Source organism: Phaenicophaeus curvirostris, chromosome 26, assembly GCF_032191515.1.
Source record: "Phaenicophaeus curvirostris isolate KB17595 chromosome 26, BPBGC_Pcur_1.0, whole genome shotgun sequence".
In the NCBI taxonomy this organism is placed as follows: domain Eukaryota; kingdom Metazoa; phylum Chordata; class Aves; order Cuculiformes; family Cuculidae; genus Phaenicophaeus; species Phaenicophaeus curvirostris.
In genome coordinates, this window is record NC_091417.1 from 5,170,496 (window position 1) to 5,189,726 (window position 19,231).

The following is a 19,231-nucleotide window of genomic DNA, read 5'->3' on the forward strand; positions in this document are numbered from 1 at the left end:
TCCACATGTGACCATCATTGGAGCTGAGTTCTCTGCCCACAGGGCTGCGTTGCTGCCCTGGAGATCCTTAGACCTTTCATCCCAGAACTCAGAAGAAGCTTTCTTTGAGGAATGGGCATGGAACACATGTGGAAATGAAAAGGCAGCAGTGATGGAAACCAAAGCCCAGTCCCTATCACCAGCTGTGATGCTTTGCATTCAAGATGAGCTTCTCAGAAAATTGTTGCTTCTGCAAAGATACCTCTTGCCCTGCGGCAATGACGGGCAGGGATAAAAGCCAGCCCAAGCCCCTGCTTGCTCAGTCCATTCCTTTGCCTCCTTCTGCTTGGGAACCAGGTGAGTCTGAATCCTCTCCATCCCCACTCAGGCGTGCATTTGGCTGCTCCTCACACACTCCTGTGCTCTGTTTCCTCTTTCTTTCTTCTCCCAGGTACCCTCTGACTCTGAGCCATGTCCTGCTACAACCCGTGCCAGCCCTGCCAGCCCTGCGGCCCGTGCCCGCTGGCCAGCAGCTGCAATGAGTGCTGTGTGCGGCAGTGCCAGAGCTCCACCATCGCCATCGAGCCCTCTCCCGTGGTGGTGACCCTGCCCGGCCCCATCCTCAGCTCCTTCCCTCAGAACACCGTTGTGGGCTCCTCCACCTCCGCTGCTGTTGGCAGCATCCTCAGCTCTCAGGGAGTGCCCATCAACTCCGGGGGTTTTGGCCTCTCTGGCATTGCCGGCCGCTACTGTGGCAGGAGGTCCCTCTTGTGAAAAACATGTTGGAGAATACCTAGGGAGACACCTTGAGGAACTTGGAGCACGGTGCTGGGCAGATAACCAAGATCTTTCATTTTGGATAACAAGATAGTTTGAACAGTTTTGCCTTTCTTCCCTTTTCCTTGTCTGCTTTTGTTCCCCTTGACAGCAAGTTCTACCAAGGCCAGCCTGGAGGGGACCCTCTGTCTTCTCTCCCTCCATGGGGCAGATTGACATGGGAACTTCACTACAGCAAGGATCTCAAACTCTACGCTGGTCACTGGGCTCCCTGCACTTCTAACTTCTCCTGGAGTGACTTTGTTTCCCGCTGCTGACTTATTAAATTCTGTTCCATTCAAGCCTGGACTCCGTGTGCTTGTTCCTTCTTGGGTGCTGCCCATGCTTTCAAAGGAGAAAGGTGCTGCTCTGACGGAGAAGTGGATGCGGGCACGAGGAGACCCAAAAAGAGCTGGTCACAAACATACAATGTAGAGAACCCCTATGGGAACACAATGAACCCTGGAATCTGCTGAGGAAACTAAGGACAAGGACAGCAGGACAGGAATGTGCTGGGGAAGGATAAGTCCACGGCATTGTTTGTGTGCTCACAGGCTGCACAGAGAGGGGACCAGGCAAATCCATCCAGTATTTCTCCTGCAGGCAGTGTTAGGCAGGATGGGGTGAAAACGCAGCAGCAAACGCACCCACCTGGGGAGGCAACAACCAGGGACAATCAGGGTGAGCTGAGGAGGGAGGGAAAGAGAAGGACAGGGCATGTCCTCCTCCTGACCATGGGAACCTACTGCTCCAGCAGATGTTTTGCTTTGCAGAATGGCAGGAGTGGAACAGAAGCAGCCATTGAAGGTAGGAATGATGCCTGTCTTCGGCTCTAGGTTTCTCTCCTCTCATTCCTGCAGTCCTGTGGCCTTGGCCGGCATGGAGCTGCAGGGAAAATTTGCCTATGGCTCAGGCTGCTGCCTGGCTGGAAACCAAAAAACAACCGTGTAAAGCTTTTCAGTAGAACATACACAGAATAAACCCTTCCCCAAGGCTCAGCCTTGCCAGCCTCAGCCCCTCCCTGCCCTGCGTTTTTGCCCAGCCCAGGCAGCTCCTGCACCAGCGGGTCCTGCACAGCACAGAGGTACAAGGCACTGTCAGAGCCCTCGACTTCCTCCAGCTGCAGGAGGCTGGATTTCTCTGTGGGGTTCAGCGACGTGGTGAAACGGCCGCTCCGCTTGGAGCCAGCTCCTGCATGAGAGGCGATCCGCTGGGGAGCCTGGCCTTTCTTCTGCTGGTACCAGTACAGTTGAGGAGGGTAGGATGTTTGGTAGGTGCAGGTTGTTCGAAATGTTTCTCCCTGTTTCAAGGCGACTTCTCCTTCTTGCTGGGTGATGGTGACCTGTCCCAGGGTGCCTGGAGGAAAGCAAGGGTCAGCATCTCTGCAGGGAAAGGCTCTGAGCTGCAAACCAAGAGGGGATGCAAAGTGTGGGAGGGGAAGGCTCCCTGTGCCTGGCTGAGATGCCGGAGCTTCAAGGATGGAAAGAACAAGGCAGATGGTCCTTCAGGCAAGAGGTCTGAGATCTCAGCTCAGCGTGGCTCTCTCAGCACAATAATGACAGTTCCCTCCTTCACGGAGACCCCCAGAGCAGAGATGGGCTCTCACTCAGGTCTAGATTCTCCTCTCTGTTGCTTTGAGGAGTCTCCAGGACACAGCCTGCAGTGCCTGGCCCTCCTCTGCTCCCTCTAGGACACCTCCAGCAGGGGCAGGGTCCTGCCAACTCCTGCAAAGCTGATCCATCCTGCTCTCCCCACAGAGAATTGTTGTGGGGCTGAGGGTCTGCTGGGGAGAAGAGGAATTGTGCCTCCAGCCCAAGGCAATGCTTACCCAGTGGCTGCCTCAGGAAGGCAGTGAGGAGGAGATACACAAGGTGCCTGCTGCGACCACTCATGCTGCTGGACTGGGAGAGACTGAGAAAACCCCACATCCCCTGAGAGCCTGAGAGAGCAGAGATGCCAGCAAGGATTGTGCTGAGAGTGAAATGGGGAGGAGGAAATGCCTGTTCCTGGCACAGCTGCAATGCTTGTGCCTGGCTCCTCCCTCCTCCAGCAGTGAGCAGTGTTGCTTCTGCAGCCCAGACCTGCCTTTCCAAGGTGAGGGCTCTAAGAGGATTACCAGGGTTTCCTCTCCTGAGCAGCATCTCACACATGTTCTGCTGTGTGAGCGATATTTGCTTTTTGGCATTGCCCTGACACGCCAGTGTCCCAAGTCTCTCAGCCTGGACACTTCCAAAAACCACAATATAACCACCACTGCCAAACTCCATTTTTCAGATCTGTACAGGCTGGGGAGACCCAACTCAGATCCAGCCTTCCCTGCGCCATCTCTAAACCAGAGCCCGACTGCATCTGAGCTGTGACTTTGGCAACCTTTGAGCCCCAGTGGGTTTGCAGAACAAATGGATCTTCATTCTGTGGAGGGACATTCACTGTGAAATCCTCAAGTTCTGGAACATGGGGAGAAAGCGTGAAGGTTTCAGTCCCCTCTGCATCAGGTTCTCCTGTCTGCATTGAGCTCAAACTCCTGACACTACAGGGTGATTTGCAGTACTGGCAGAGACCCCTGGGGGAAATGATGGAGAAGCTTGAAAGAACAAGTAACCTGATACCCATGGGGTTTCTTGATGCCAGTGGCAGTGGTGATGGTGCTGACAATGCCTGGTGGCAGGGGAATCAAACCAGGACATGGTCCCACTCCTCCCCACCAGCCCTACAGCGACCACCAGGGATGGCCAGAGCTTGTCAGCCCTTGGAATCCATTTGCCTGGTGAGTGGAGAACCCTGGAGCTGCAGCAGTGGGGCTGGGGCTTTGATGTTGTCTCTCCTGCACAGGCTTTGCAAAGGAAGGGGCTGAATGTGCAGCCAAGGTCCTGCAGCTTGGACCCCGATGCACCTTGTGTCTTGCCTGTAAGGAGAACACAAAGGATTGGCAGCAAAGCCTCAATCCACCCTCTGAGGAACACATCCCCACACTCCTCATGCTCACACGATTACTGCTGCTGCTGCTGCAGGGTATAGAGGGAATTGGCTCCTGATGAATCTTTGCCACCTCTTTTAGAACCACTGGTGCTGGGAGTGCTCTGCCCAAGTTCATTCACTTTTTATTTAGTATTTAGGGTCCACCGGGTATTTAATTCCCCTCAAGGGGTCACTGTTTCACCAGAAGGGGCTTTCATCCCTAAGCACAATCAACATAAAAGCCCAAACTCTCAGATACTCTGTGAAATCAAGCCTTCCAGAAGTTATTACTGTAAGAAGGGTAACAAATGATTAGCAGCGATCAAAATGTTTAGAGGCATAGCTTTGAAAGGCAATGTGTCTAATCATTACTAGAAGGTAATAGGAACAGTGATTAAGAAAGATACGTTACCAATTGTCCCTTTACCATCATCATCATCATGCAGATCCACATTCCCTGGGGAGCTTGATCTTCCCAGGAAGGATTTAGACATCCAATCCCTCAACAACTGGTAGAGCCTTCACAGTGTATCGACTTGTAGCTGAGGTCTCCGACCCTTGCTGAGCTTTTAGATCATTGAGAAAAGACCTTACATCAGCCTAAAAACTTGGAGTCTCTGGGACCTGCTGCTCACAGACTCTCTTTCTCATGTTTTCTTGAAGCAACAATAGGCCAGCACAATAACACAGGAAATAAATCATTTCCAGACACTGTTATTTACTAAGAATAGTACAATTCTAGTGATAACAGCGATGTAAGAGGCCACAGATTGAGCAGCACATTCTGCAGGGCAACAAAAATCCAGGTGATGCTGCTGCGCAGGCTGAGCTCAGAGCTCCAGGCAAGCAGTGGCAGGGAGGGAACTGCTCCCCAGAGCACCCACCACGTTTTTGTGCAGCGCTGCACGCTCTGGGCACCAGGGTGGGCTCAGCGCACAGAAATAGGCAGCGCTGTCCTGGAGCTCCGCATTCTGCACGTGCAGAAACACCTGGGAGTTCTCTGCAGACAGCACAGAGGAGAATCTCCCTGAATCCACACGAGGTTTCCTTTTTGTCACCCAGAGCAGCATCTGAGGTGGCTGGGTCTGATGCTGCTGGTACCAGAAGAGGTAGGGAGCAGAATTGCTGGTGGAGAAATTGCAGTGCAGAGTTGCGCTGTGTCCTGTCTGGATGGTCATCTCTGCTGGGAACTGGAACACAGAGTCCTTCTGGGCACCACCTGGGAAGCCAGAAAGCGCTTTCAGCTTTGCTTGCCTGTCAGCCTGTCTGTCTGTCTCTCCAGCACCTTGCTCACTGTCCCCACTGCCCAGCTCCCTTTTCCCAGCCTCTCAAAGCCTGAGCGCTCTCTCCCTGCTCTCTTCTCTCTGTAGGTCCCTGCCACCCCTCACACCCCACATCCCCATCCCTCCTGAGCTGGCCCCCATCATTTGCCATCCCCCCCGCCCCAGCCCCTGCTCTCCCGACACAAACCCTCGCAGGGCCCCAGGGACTCAGCACTCCCGGCTCCTCTTTCCACCCCCAACACCAGAACCTTGTGCCTCCTTCTGCCCAGCCTCCCGCTCCCATCTCACCTGAGGCTGCCAGTGCCAGCAGCGCTGCCAGGACAAGGAGGACCATGTCCCACTGTCCCTGTCAGCAGGAGGGACCTGATGTTCAGCCCTTGCCCTCTGCTGCCCCTGCCAGCTCCAAGAGGCGTCCAAGCCCCAGCCCTGAGGGTGGAGCCAAAGCCTGTCCCTGCTGCTCCACCATGTCCTCAGCACAGGAGCCCTTGGGCTTGGCTGTTGGAGCTTCTTCCTTACAACGATGCTTCAAACACCACACCAGAGTGACCCAGGGAGGCAACACTTTATTTTTCCACATGTGACCATCTCTGAGTTTTCTGCCCACAGGGCTGCGTTCCGGCCTTGGATATCCTTGGACCTTTCATCCCAGGGCTCAGAAGAAGCCTTCTTTGAGGAATGGGCATGGAACAAATGTGGAAATGAAAAGGCAGCAGTGATGGAAACCAAAGCCCAGTCCATATCATCAGCTGTGATGCTTTGCATTCAAGATGAGCTTGTCAGAAAATTGTTTCTTCTGCAAAGGTGCCTCTGGTCCTGCGGCAATGAAGGGCAGGGATAAAAGCCAGCCCAAAGCCCTGCTTGCTCAGTCCATTCCTTTGCCTCCTTCTGCTTGGGAACCAGGTGAGTCTGAATCCTCTCCATCCCCATTCAGGAGTGCACTTGGCTGCTCCTCACACACTCCTGTGCTCTGCTTCCTCTCTCTTTCGTCTCCCAGGTACCCTCTGACTCTGAGCCATGTCCTGCTACAACCCGTGCCAGCCCTGCCAGCCCTGCGGCCCGTGCCCGCTGGCCAGCAGCTGCAATGAGTGCTGTGTGCGGCAGTGCCAGAGCTCCACCGTCGCCATCGAGCCCTCTCCCGTGGTGGTGACCCTGCCCGGCCCCATCCTCAGCTCCTTCCCTCAGAACACTGTTGTGGGCTCCTCCACCTCCGCTGCTGTTGGCAGCATCCTCAGCTCTCAGGGAGTGCCCATCAACTCCGGGGGCTTTGGCCTCTCTGGCATTGCCGGCCGCTACTGTGGCAGGAGGTGCCTCCTGTGAATAAGATGTTGGAGAAGCTCCAGGGAGACACCTCGAGGAACTTGGAGCGTGGTGCTGGACAGAGAACCAAGATCTTTCATCATGGATACCAGGATAGTTTGAAGAGTTTTGCTTTTCTTCCCTTTTCCTTCCTTGTTTTGTTCCCCTTGACAGCAAGTTCCACCAAGGCCAGCCTGGTGGGGACCCTCTGTCTTCTCTCCCTCCATGGGGCAGATTGACATGGGAACTTCACTACATCAAGGATCTCAGACTCTACGCTGATCACTGGGCTCCCTGCACTTCTAACTTCCACTTGGAGTGACTTTGTTTCCCTCTTCTCACTCATTAAAATTCTGCTCCATTCAAGCCTGGACTCCATGTGATTGTTACCCCTTGGGTGCTGCCCATGCTTTCAAAGGAGAAAGGTGCTGCTCTGGTGGAGAAGTGGAAGAGGGCACGAGGAGACCCAAACAGAGCTGATCACAAACATACAATGTAGAGAACCCCCATGGGAACACAATGTACCCTGGAATCTGCTGAGGATGCTAAGGACAAGGACAGCAGGACAGGAATGTTCTGGGGAAGGATAAGTCCACGGCATTGTTTGTGTGCTCACAGGCTACACAGAGAGGGGACCAGGCAAATCCATCCAGTATTTCTCCTGTGGGCAGTGTTAGGCAGGATGGGGTGAAAACCCATCAGCAAACGCACCCACCTGGGGAGGCAACAACCAGGGACAATCAGGGTGAGCTGAGGAGGGAGGGAAAGAGAAGGACAGGTCATGTCCTCCTCCTGACCATGGGAACCTACTGCTCCAGCAGATGTTTTGCTTTGCAGAATGGCAGCAGTGGAACAGAAGCAGCCGTTGAAGGTAGGAATGACGCCTGTCTTCAGCTCTAGGTTTCTCTCCTCTCATTCCTGCAGTCCTGTTGCCTTGGCCAGCATGGAGCTGCATGGAAAATTTGCCTATGGCTCAGGCTGCTGCCTGCCTGGAAACCAAAAGCCAACTGTGTAAAGCCTTTTGGCAGAACATACACGGAATAAACCCTTCCCCCAGGCTCAGCCTTGCCAGCCTCAGCCCCTCCCTGCCCTGCGTTTTTGCCCAGCCCAGGCAGCTCCTGCACCAGTGGGTCCCACACAGCACAGAGGTACAAGGCACTGTCAGAGCCCTCGACTTCCTCCAGCTGCAGGAGGCTGGATTTCTCTGTGGGGTTCAGCGACGTGGTGAGATGGCTGCTCCGCTTGGAGCCAGGTCCTGCATGAGACGCGATCCGCTGGGGAGCCTGGCCTTTCTTCTGCTGGTACCAGTACAGTTGAGGAGTGAAGGGTGACTCGTAGATGCAGTTTGTGTGAAAGGTGTCTCCCTGTTTCACGGTGACATCTCCTTCTTGCTGGGTGACAATGACCTGTCCCAGGGTGCCTGGAGGAAATCAAGGGTCAGCATCTCTGCAGGGAAAGGCTCTGAGATGAAAACCAAGAGGGGATGAAAAGTGTGGGAGGAGAAGGCTCTCTGTGCCTGGCTGAGATGCCAAAGCCTCAAGGATATGAAGAACAAGGCAGATGGTTCTTCGGGTAAGAGGTCTGAGACCTTAACTCAGAGCGTCTCCCTGAGCACACTAATGCCAGTTCCCTCCTTCAGGGAGACCCCCAGAGCAGAGCTGGGCTCTTATCCAGGTCTTTGCTCTCCTCTCTGGTGCTGCCTGGACTCTACAAGGCACAGCCTGGAGTGCCTGGCCCTACTCTTCTGCCTCCAGGACACCTCCAGCAGGGGCAGGGTTCTGTCAACTCCTGCAAAACTGATCTATCATTCTCTCCCCAGAGAATTGTTGTGGGGCTGAGGGTGTGCTGGGGAGAAGAGGAATTGTGCCTCCAGCCCAAGGCAATGCTTACCCAGAGGCTGCCTCAGGAAGGCAGTGAGGAGGAGATAGGCAAGGTGCCTGCCGCGACTACTCATGCTGCTGGACTGGGAGAGACTGAGAAAACCCCAGGTCCCCTAAGTGTCATAGAGAGAAGAACTGCCTGTAAGGACTTTGCAAGAAAAGCAGAGAGCGCAATGGGGAGGAGAAAATGCTTGTTCCTGGCACAGCTGCAATGCTTGTGCTGGGCTCCTCCCTCCTCCAGCAGTGACCCTTGTTGCTCCTGCAGCCCAGACCTTCTGCCTTTCCAAGGTGAGGGCTCTAAGGGGGTCACCAGGGTCTTCCAGTGCTGAGCAGTCTCTCACACAATATTCTGTTGTGTTGATACCCTTTGCTTTCTGGGCTACAAGCACACATTGTCAACTCCTGTTGTGCTTCTCATCCACCAGCTCCTCAAGCAGTTTTCTTCAGGGCTACTCTCAGTCCATTATCCAACCACTCTGTGTTTGTCCTTGGCATTGTCCTGACACTCCAGTGTCCCATGTTCCTGAGCCTGGACACCTTCCCACCCCACAATATAACCACCAAAAATAAACTCCTTTTTTAAGTTCTGCACAGGCTGAGGAGCCATAGCTCAGATCCAGCCTTCCCTGGGCCCAGCTGTAAACCCGAGCCCGACTGCCTCTGAGCTGTGACTTTGGCAACCCTTGAGCCCCAGTGGATATGGACAAAGCGTGTTTAAGCTTTAATCCTGTCTCATGTTCTGGAACCTGGGGAGAAAGCCTGAAGGTTTCAGTCCCCTCTCCATCAGCTTCTCCTGTCTGCATTGAGCTCAAACTCCTAACTGCAGGATGGCTTCCCAGTGCTTGCAGAGCCCCCTGGGGGAAATGATGGAGAAGCTTGGAAGAACAATTAACCTGATTCCCCTGGGGTTTCTTGATGCCAGTGGCAGTAGTGATGGTGCTGACAATGCCTGGTGGCAGGAGAATCAGACCATGACGTGGGCCATATGGGGCTGGGTGGGGTGAGGTGGCCCAATGAGCAGATCAACATCGACCCTGGTGGGTAAGGCTGGGGCTATCAGAGAATCATGTAACCATGGACTGAGAGAATGGTTGGTTTAGAATAGACACCGAAAGGTCATCGAATCCAACCCTCCTGCCACATGGAAGGACAAACTGTCAGTCGATCAGGTTGCTCAAAGGCCTGTCCACCAGACCTTGAAGAGGTCCTGTGGTGGGTCACCCCCAGCTTCTCTGGGGAACTGGGCCCATGTCTGGCAGCCTTAGCATGGACAAGTCTTCCTTCTGTCCCACCTTAATCTCCCCTCTTTCAGTTTAAACCGCTGCCCCTTCTTTGGTCACCACAGGCCCGGGTGAAATGTCTCTCTCCATATGTCCTTTAAGCCTCTTCAAGTAACATTTCTTCTCTTTGTAGAGAGGAGATTTCTCTTCAGGCAACTTCTCCAGCGCAGCTTTCTCCCTGCTGTCCCAGCCCCATCATCTGCAGGTGCAGGGCATCTGGCTGCCCCAGACACACAGCCCTTTGCTGCCAGGGGAGCCGGACAGGGCGGCCCCTCTGCCTGCCCTGATCTAGAACTGGTCCCACCCCTCCCCACCAGCCCTACAGGGACCACCAGGGATGGACGGAGCTTGTCAACCCTTGGGATCCATTTGCCTTGGCCAGTGGAGAACCCTGGAGCTGCAGCAGTGGGGCTGGGGCTTTGATTTTGTCTCCCTGCCTGGAGGAGAGGGACCTGGGGGTGTTGGTTGACAGCCGACTGAATATGAGCCAGCAGTGTGCCCAGGTGGCCAAGAAGGCCAATGGCATCTTGGCTTGGATCAGAAACGGCGTGACCAGCAGGTCCAGGGAGGTTATCCTCCCTCTGTACTCGGCACTGGTGAGACCGCTCCTCGAATACTGTGTTCAGTTCTGGGCCCCTCACCACAAGAAGGATGTTGAGGCTCTGGAGAGAGTCCAGAGAAGAGCAACAAAGCTGGTGAAAGGGCTGGAGAACAGGCCTTATGAGGAGCGGCTGAGAGAGCTGGGGTTGTTTAGCCTGGAGAAGAGGAGGCTGAGGGGTGACCTCATTGCTCTCTACAACTACCTGAAAGGACGTTGTAGAGAGGAGGGTGCTGGCCTCTTCTCCCAAGTGACAGGGGACAGGACAAGAGGGAATGGCCTCAAGCTCCGACAGGGGAGGTTTAGGCTAGACGTTAGGAAAAAATTCTTTACAGAAAGGGTCATTGGGCACTGGAACAGGCTGCCCAGGGAGGTGGTTGAGTCACCTTCCCTGGAGGTGTTTAAGGCACGGGTGGACGAGGTGCTGAGGGATATGGTTTAGTGTTTGCTAGGAACAGTTGGACTCGGTGATCCGGTGGGTCTCTTCCAACCTGGTTATTCTGTGATTCTGTGATTCTGTGATTCTCCTGTACGGACTTTGCAGAGGAAGGGGCTGAATGTGAAACAGACTATTCTGAGGCTCACATGGTCCTCTTCGGGACCGATCATCCTCCCAGTGTGCAGGGAGCTGTGCTGGGATGGAGCTCAGCAGAAGATGACCTTGAACTCCACCACAATCCGTGTGGAGAGAAGAGAGGGAATCAGGGGAGAGGGAATCAGAGAGAGGCACAAGAGCCTGGGGCTGCTGCCTGGGTTTGCCAAGGGGGTGCCAGGAGTTCCCTAATCCCTGCTCTTCACTGCAGCGTGTTTGGAGAGTGCCTGCCCCTAGGGAAAGGGACCCATGGATCTGCTGCAAGGAAGGGCTGCACTTTCTGAAACACCTCTGCCCAGGGCCTGGCTCAAGGGTTTCCTTGGCAGCAGAGCCCCAATCCACCCTCTGTGCAACACATCTGCGTGTCTTCTAGCACCACACATCATTTCCTGTGCATCTGCTTCCTGCAGAGCCAGCCACAAAACCTTGCCTTGCTCTTTCTGAGCTTAATGACATTCCTGTCAGCCCATTCTTCTATGGTCAAAGCTCTTTGAGCCTGGCAGTCTGGATAATTTTTCATCTACCTTATAGCTTCTGACTGAATGCGTTAATCTCCACTTTGGTCATAAAAGAAGAATGAGAGAGGCTCACAAATTTGTTCCTAAACTCTAGGCATCTCAGGAGAACAGAGCAGAGGGCAAGAATCAGCTCCCTCCACCTGCTGGCCATGATTCCTTGGACACAACCCAGGCTTTTGGGGTTAGCAGCACACATTATCAGCTCATTCTCAGTTTTTAACCCACCAATACCTCCACGTTCGTCTCCACAGAGTTGCGCTCAATCCATTCTTTACCCAGCCTTTATCCAAGACTGGGATATCCCTGACCCAGGTGCAAGACGATTTATTTGGGTTGTTGAATTTCCTGAGGTTTGCACTCTACACCCTGTCAGGTTAAGCACTGAAAGCACCTGCCACGTTTCTGTGCAGTGTTGCACGCTCTGGGCACCAGTGTGCGCTCAGCGCACAGAAATAGGCAGCGCTGTCCTGGAGCTCCACACCCTGAACGTGCAGAAACACCTGGGACTTCTCTGCAGACAGCACAGACGAGAACCTCCCTGCATTCACACGAGGACTCCATTTAGCCATTTCCAGCAGCCGCTGAGGGGTCTGAGTCTGGTGCTGCTGATACCAGAAGACGTTGGGATAGCGATCGGTAGTGGAGAAATTGCAGTGCAGAGTCGCGCTGTGTCCTGCCTGGATGGTTATCTCTCCTGGGAACTGGAACACAGAGTCCTCTTGGGCAACACCCGAGGCTGCCAGTGCCAGCAGCACTGCCAGAACAAGGAGGACCATGTCCTGCTGTCCCTGCCAGCAGGAGGGACCTGATGCTCGGCCCTTGCCCTCTGCTGCCCCTGCCAGCTCCAAGAGGCGTCCAAGCCCCAGCCCCGAGGGTGGAGCCAAAGTCTATCCCTGCTGCTCCGCCATGTCCTCAGCACAGGAGCCCTTGGGCTTGGCTGTTGGAGCTTCTTCCTTACAACGATGCTTCAAACACCACACCAGAGTGACCCAGGCTGACAATTTTTATTTATTTTTCCAGATGTGACCATCACTGGAGCTGAGTCTTCAGCCACAGGGCTGCATTCTGGCCCTGGAAATCCTTGGACCTTTCATCCCAGGACTCGGAAGAAGCCTTCATTGGGGGTTGGGCATGGAACACATGTGGAAATGAAAAGGCAGCAGTGATGGAAACCAAAGCCCAGTCCATATCATCAGCTGTGATGCTTTGCATTCAAGATGAGCTTGTCAGAAAATTGTTTCTTCTGCAAATATGCCTCTGGTCCTGCGGCAATGAAGGGCAGGGATAAAAGCCAGCCCAAGCCCCTGCTTGCTCATTCCACTCCTTTGCCTCCTTCTGCTTGGGAACCAGGTGAGTCTGAATCCTCTCCATCCCCACTCAGGAGTGCACTTGGCTGCTCCTCACAAACTCCTGTGCTCTGTTTCCTCTCTCTTTCCTCTCCCAGGTACCCTCTGACTCTGAGCCATGTCCTGCTACAACCCGTGCCAGCCCTGCGGCCCGTGCCCACTGGCCAGCAGCTGCAATGAGTGCTGTGTGCGGCAGTGCCAGAGCTCCACCGTCGCCATCGAGCCCTCTCCCGTGGTGGTGACCCTGCCCGGCCCCATCCTCAGCTCCTTCCCTCAGAACACCGTTGTGGGCTCCTCCACCTCCGCTGCTGTTGGCAGCATCCTCAGCTCTCAGGGAGTGCCCATCAACTCCGGGGGCTTTGGCCTCTCTGGCATTGCTGGCCGCTACTGTGGCAGGAGGTCCCTCCTGTGAATAAGATGTTGGAGAATACCCAGGGAGACACCTTGAGGAACTTGGAGCATGGTGCTGGTCAGAGAACCAAGATCTTTCATTGTGGATAACAAGATAGTTTGAACAGTTTTGCCTTTCTTCCCTTTCTTGTCTGCTTTGGTTTATCTTGACAACAAGTTCCCCTGAAGGCCCTCCTGGAGGGACCCTCTGTGTCCCATCCCTCCATGTGGGAGATTGACAGAAATTACATGGGAACTTCTCTACAGCCAAGGATCTCAGACTTTAAGCTGCTTGTTGGGCTGCTTGCTGCTGGCTGATGTCCTGTCTAAAGGCATGGTCTCGTATCTGAATTATCTTCTCTTTTTTTTTCTCCATCTAGCACTAATAAATGGCATTTAAGGAAAGCTTTCAGGAGCCTGAGTTCCTCTCTTACCCGGGTGTGTTGGTATCATTTGTGGTTTCTAAGCTTCAGTGTTTGCAGCCTGAGGGGATTTTGGCTTGTCCTAGGTACAGCACCCTCTCCTGTTGTGTGAATACACCCCTCTGGTTCCCCTCCCTTTACAGAGCTGGGTCTGCTCCCTCATCCCAACATCTCCCTGTCGGAGATCACTTGGGACATCAGGGAGCATCTAAGAGCAAGGGGATAAGAGCCATGTAAAGAACAGCTACTGCTCTTTCAGGAGATGGGTCCAATTACCACGAAGCAAACCCAACCTCTGGCTACCAGGCCATTGTCTGAGGTGTAAAACCTGTGTGGATCCTGCAGTTTTCTGCCTTTACAAGGTCTCTTGGGTTGGGCAGGCAAACCAGGGCTCATGCCAAGAGCCACAGCAGCACCTGGGCAGTGCCTGGACCAAAGGGCTCCTTGGTCTGTTAGAAGAAATGCCATCTCTCCCTCTCCAACAAGGATAATAGCAGATACCATTGTCATTATGAGATCTTTTATGGTGGGGATTGGAAGTCCAGCCGTGCTGCTGCAGGTGATGTTAGTTGATAGCTTGACTGGGGGAAACTGTTTCAGAACTGTTTTAGAACTGTTTCATCAAAGATTGGCCTTCAGTGGTTCTGAGATATGCTTCATCAGTCAGAATTCCCTGGAGGAGGATATTGGTGTCAGGGTTTATGTTCTTCCACTTGTATGTTTTTTTCAAGATATCTGGATTTTCATATCGGAAATAGGAAGGGAGACTAAAGTGGCTGCCAAGAGAAATTTCCACCAAGCAGAGGAATGAGATCTACATGTAACAACACCTCTCCCCAGAAAGGAAGCAATGTCTGAGCACAGACTCTCAAGGGGAATGAATGAAAGAGCAAATATCTCTGTATTCACCTACAGCTCTCCTGGGAAGTGCCCCCACTGTCCTTGTCTTTGTTGATCTTCACATTCCCCTGCATGCTATTTGAGAGAGCAACTTCCTCTCTTCCAGAACTAAACCCTTCCACCTTCTCCATTTCTGTGATGGTTGCCCTCAGCTCCCACAGACTCAGCTCTAATTTCCAGCCTTGATGAATTCAGCACCACTGATGTGAGGGCATATGATATAGAGGAAAAAGTCAGAAAAACTTAGAAGGTTTAGCTCACTGAAATACGCGCTGTCTGCTAGAAAAGGCCTTGAAGACCCTGGGAGAGGAAAGAGAGAGGAAACAGAGCACAGGAGTGTGTGAGGAGCAGCCAAGTGCACTCCTGAGTGGGATTGGAGAGGATACAGAATCAACTGGTTCCCAAGCAGAAGGAGGCAAAGGAATGGACTGAGTGAGCAGGGGCTGGGGCTGGCTTTTATCCCTGCCATTCATTGCTGCAGGACCAGAGGCACCTTTGCAGAAGAAATAATATTCTAACAAGCTCATCTTGAATGCAAAGCATCACAGCTGATGATATGGACTGGGCTTTGGTTTCCATCACTGCTGCCTTTTCATTTCCACATTTGTTCCATGCCCAACCCCCAATGAAGGCTTCTTCCGAGTCCTGGGATGGAAGATCCAAGGATTTCCAAGGCAGCAACGCAGCCCTGTAGGCAGAAGACTCAGCTCCAGTGCTGGTCACTTGTGGAAAAATGAAGTGTTGTCAGCCTGGGTCACTCTGGTGTGGTGTTTGAAGCATCGTTGTAAGGAAGAAGCTCCAGCAGCCAAGCCCAAGGGCTCCTGTGCTGAGGACATGGTGGAGCAGCAGGGACGGGCTTTGGCTCCACCCTCGGGGCTGGGGCTTGGACGCCTCTTGGAGCTGGCAGGGGGAGCAGAGGGCAAGGGCTGAGCATCAGATCCCTCCTGCTGACAGGGACAGTGGGACATGGTCCTCCTTCTCCTGGCAGCGTTGCTGGCACTGGCAGCCTCGGGTGAGATGGGAGCAGGAGGCTGGGCAGAAGGAGGCACAAGGTTGTTGCGCTGGGGGTGGAAGGAGGAGCTGGGAGTGCTGAGTCCCTGGGGCCCTGGGAGGGTTTGTGTCTGGAGAGCAGGGGCTGCACATGCGGGATGGCAAATGATGGGGGCCAGCTCAGGAGGGATGGGGATGTGGGGTGTGAGGGGTGGCAGGGACCTGGAGAGAGAAGAGAGCAGGGACAGAGATCTCAGGCTTTGAGAGGCTGGCAAAAGGGAGCTGGGCAGTGGGGACAGTGAGCAAGGTGCTGGAGAGACAGTTTGAAAGGCAAGCAAAGCTGAAAGCGCTTTCTGGCTTCCCAGGTGGTGCCCAAAAGGACTCTGTGTTCCAGTTCCCAGCAGAGATGACCATCCAGGCAGGACACAGCACAACTCTGTTCTGCAATTTCTCCACCCGTGATCCCGATCCCTACCTCTTCTGGTACCAGCAGCACCAGACGCAGTCCCCTCAGAGGCTGCTGTGGGTGGCAAAGTACAAAGCTCGTGTGGATGCAGGGAGGTTCTCCTCTGTGCTGTCTGCAGAGAACTCCCAGGTGTTTCTGCATGTGCAGAATGCAGAGCTCCGGGACAGCGCTGCCTATTTCTGTGCGCTGAGCCCACCCTGGTGCCCAGAGCGTGCAGCGCTGCACAGAAACCTGGGGGGAGCTCTGGGGAGCGTTTCCCTCCCTGCCACTGCTTGCCTGGAGCTCTGAGCTCAGCAGCAGCACCTGGGGCTGAGGGAAATCTGTGCTTCTCTCTTCCCACCATGAGATACTGTGAAGAAAATCGCGGCAGGACTTTTCCACCTGTACTAAAATTGACGAATGCCCAAGACCTCTCCATGTTAAGAACCCAGAAGCAGAGAGACCAATACACAAATGCAGCCCAGGAGTGTCCTGAGCTCCTTGCAGGCTCCTTAGTGCATTTTGAGGTTCTGGTTATTTCCAACCCAACCATTCTCTCAGTACATGCTTCCACGATTATCTGATATTCCCCAGCCTTGCCCAGCAGGGCCACTGCTACTCTGCTCACTGGGCCACTTCACCTCACCCAGCCCTGTTTTGCCCACGTCCCAGTCTGATTCTGCTGCCACCAGGCATTGTCAGCACCATCACCACTGCTATTGGCATCAAGAAATCCCACGGGAATTGGGTTTCTTGTTCTTAAGGGCTTCTCCATCATTATCCCCAGGAGTCTGTGCAAGCGCTGGGAAGCCATCCTGCAGAGTGAGGAGTTTGAGCTCAATGCAGACAGGAGAATCTGGTGGAGAGGGAACTGAAACCTTCACACTTTCTCCCCAGGTTTCAGAACATGAGGATTTCCCTCTACGCCAAATACTGAGCCATTTGTTCTGCAGGTAGAGTCCTGGAGAAAGGATGAAAGCTTGGACACGCCTTGTCCAGACCCACTGGGGCTCAAGGGTTGTCAAAGTCACAGCTCAGAGGCAGTCGGGCTCTGGTTTACAGCTGGGCCCAGGGAAGGCTGGATCTCAGCTGGGGCTCCCCAGCCTGTGTAGCTCTGAAAAAAGGAGATTTGGGGGGTGGTGGTTATATTGTGGGGTGGGGAGTTGTCCAGACTCAGAGACTTGGGACACTGGAGTGTCAGGGCAATGCCAAGGACAAACACAGGGTGGTTGAAGAATGGACTGAGAGCAGCCCAGAAAAGAAGGGCTTGAAGAGCTGTTGGATGAGAAGCACAGCACTAACTGTAACTATGTGCTTGCAGCCCAGAAGACAAATGGTATCTGCACAGCAAAACATGTACAAGAGGCCACTCAGTCGGGGAAGACGCTGGTGACCCCCTTAGAGCCCTCACCTTGGAAAGGCAGAAGGTCTGGGCTGCAGGAGCAACACTGCTCACTTCTGGAGGAGGGAGGAGCCCAGCACAAGCATTCAGTTGTGGTATGAAAAAACATTTTCTCCTCCCCATTTCACTCTCAGCTTCCCTTGCACAATACGTGCCAGCATCTCTGCTGTCTCAGGATCTAAGGGGGAACGTGGGGGTTCCTCAGTTTCTCTCACCCCTGCAGGATGAGCGGTCAAGGCAGGCACCTTGCATATCTCCTCCTCACTGCCTTCCTGAGGCAGCCACTGGGTAAGCATTGCCTTGGGCTGGAGGCACGATTCCTCTTCTCCCCAGCAGACCCTCAGCCCCACAACAATTCTCTGTGGGGAGAGCAGGATGGATCAGCTTTGCAGGAGTTGGCAGGACCCTGCCCCTGCTGGTGGTGTCCTGGGGGGAGCAGAGGAGGGCCAGGCACTCCAGGCTGTGCCCTGGAGACTCCAGGCAGAACCAGAGAGGAGAACGAAGGCCTGGGAGAGAGCCCAGCTCTGCTCTGGGGGTCTCTCTGTGGGAGGGAGCTGCTTTGAGAGGTGCAGTGGATCCAAGGGTACCAGTCTCTGTGTGGATGGGGAGAACCTTGGAGATGGGCGGAGAAGGAGTTGAGGGAAAGAGCAGGGAGTGTGGCTGAAAAGCAGTGGGATGAGGGGTGGCAAGGACCTGCAGAGAGAAGAGAGCAGGGACAGTGAGCTCAGGCTTTGAGCGTCTGGGAAAAGGGAGCTGAGCAGTGGGGACAGTGATCAATGTTCTGGGGAGACAGATGGACAGGCTGACAGGCAAGCAAAGCTGAAAGCCCTTTCTGGCTTCCCAGGTGGTGCCCAAAAGGACTCTGTGTTCCAGTTCCCAGCAGAGATGACCATCCAGGAAGGACACAGTGCAACTCTCCACTGCAATTTCTCCACAAATGATCCTTATCTCAACATCCTCTGGTACCAGCATCACCAGAACAAGTCCCCTCAGAGGCTGCTGTGGGTGAACAAGTACAAAGCTCGTGTGGATGCAGGGAGGTTCTACACTGTGATGTCTGCAGAGGACATACAGGTATTTCTGCACGTGCAGAACGCAGAGCTCCAGGACAGCGCTGCCTATTTCTGTGTGCTGGAGCCACCCTGGTGCCCAGAGCATGCAGCACTGCACAAAAACGTGGGGGGTGCTCTGGGGAGCGGTTTCCTCCTTGTTACTGCTTGTCTGGAGCTCTGAGCTCAGCCTGCCCAGCAGCATAACCTGGTGCTGAGGAGAAGTTGGGTCTCTTCCTCCCCTGCCTGGGCTGCTGGGAAGAAGAGCCCATCTGGACTTTTCCAGCTGCAGGCAGCTCCAGGGTCTTTGAAAAGAGTCTAAGAACCCTGACAGCTGCAGCCTAACCAAGCAAAAGCAGGCTTGGAAATGCCCTCTGCTTCAAAGAGCTGGACCACGGAGTGCAGTCTTAGTGCAAGGAACATCTCTGCTCATCTCCTTCGCTTGCCCTGTGCCTCCACTGGTGGTCACAGCTGGAGAATGAGGCTTTTGGGAGGAGGCTCGGGGCACTCATGGTTTTTTCCCCACGTCCATAGGGAAGAGCCCTTCCTTTCCCTGAATCTGGATATCAGCAAGTTGAAACGATCCATCAGTACTGGACAGGATTCCCTCTTCAAGCCCTTCCTGCACTCATCCATGACTGGAGAGTGGTCTCACTCTATTTTGAGTTTCTTCTCCTTGTCAGGGAAAAACCCACTGCTGGAGAGAGACCCTGTGTTCCTCTACCCATACTGGTTTATCTGTGCAACAAATGGTAACCACATCTCCTTGAACTTTTTTTTCCCCTGGGCAACAGAAATGGCCCCGGGGGCTTGTTGTCATGCACTGCCACCCCAGCCCAGCATGGGGAAGCTCAGCTGGAGCACGCTGACTTTCCAGCCCTGTCACTTGGAGTCTGTTGCTCATGAAGCATCATCCGCTTCCCCTGAGATGTCCCAGGGCGCTTAGTTGTTGTGGTCCTGCTGTTCCAGGACAGCTGCCTCTCGCAAGAGGTGTGCGGCTGCCCTGCCAGCCCTGCTGGAGGCTTTGACCACCCCTGTTTCTCTCCCAACAGGTCCAGGCAGCATTGGTGGGGAATTGATGGAGCCC

At 54.1% G+C, this 19,231-nt stretch overlaps 3 protein-coding genes across 3 annotated transcripts; all 3 read left to right on the forward strand.

Moving 5' to 3' along the window:
- Positions 1-450: 450 nt before the first annotated feature.
- On the forward strand, positions 451-753 carry LOC138731028 (feather keratin Cos1-2-like). Its single transcript, XM_069876720.1, has one exon. The coding sequence runs from the start codon at positions 451-453 to the stop codon at positions 751-753; it is 303 nt and encodes a 100-aa protein (XP_069732821.1).
- Positions 754-6,050: 5,297 nt separating this feature from the next.
- Positions 6,051-6,353, forward strand: LOC138731029 (feather keratin Cos1-2-like). Its single transcript, XM_069876721.1, has one exon. It carries the CDS (start codon positions 6,051-6,053, stop codon positions 6,351-6,353), a length of 303 nt encoding a protein of 100 aa, XP_069732822.1.
- A 6,311-nt stretch (positions 6,354-12,664) lies between these two features.
- LOC138731030 (feather keratin Cos1-2-like) lies at positions 12,665-12,958 on the forward strand. The gene has a single exon (XM_069876722.1). It carries the CDS (start codon positions 12,665-12,667, stop codon positions 12,956-12,958), a length of 294 nt encoding a protein of 97 aa, XP_069732823.1.
- The last annotated feature ends 6,273 nt before the right edge of the window (positions 12,959-19,231 follow it).

Coding starts and splice junctions, on each gene's coding strand:
- LOC138731028 (XM_069876720.1), top strand. CDS start 451: ATGTCCTGCTACAACCCGTGCCAGCCCTGCCAGCCCTGCGGCCCGTGC.
- LOC138731029 (XM_069876721.1), top strand. CDS start 6,051: ATGTCCTGCTACAACCCGTGCCAGCCCTGCCAGCCCTGCGGCCCGTGC.
- LOC138731030 (XM_069876722.1), top strand. CDS start 12,665: ATGTCCTGCTACAACCCGTGCCAGCCCTGCGGCCCGTGCCCACTGGCC.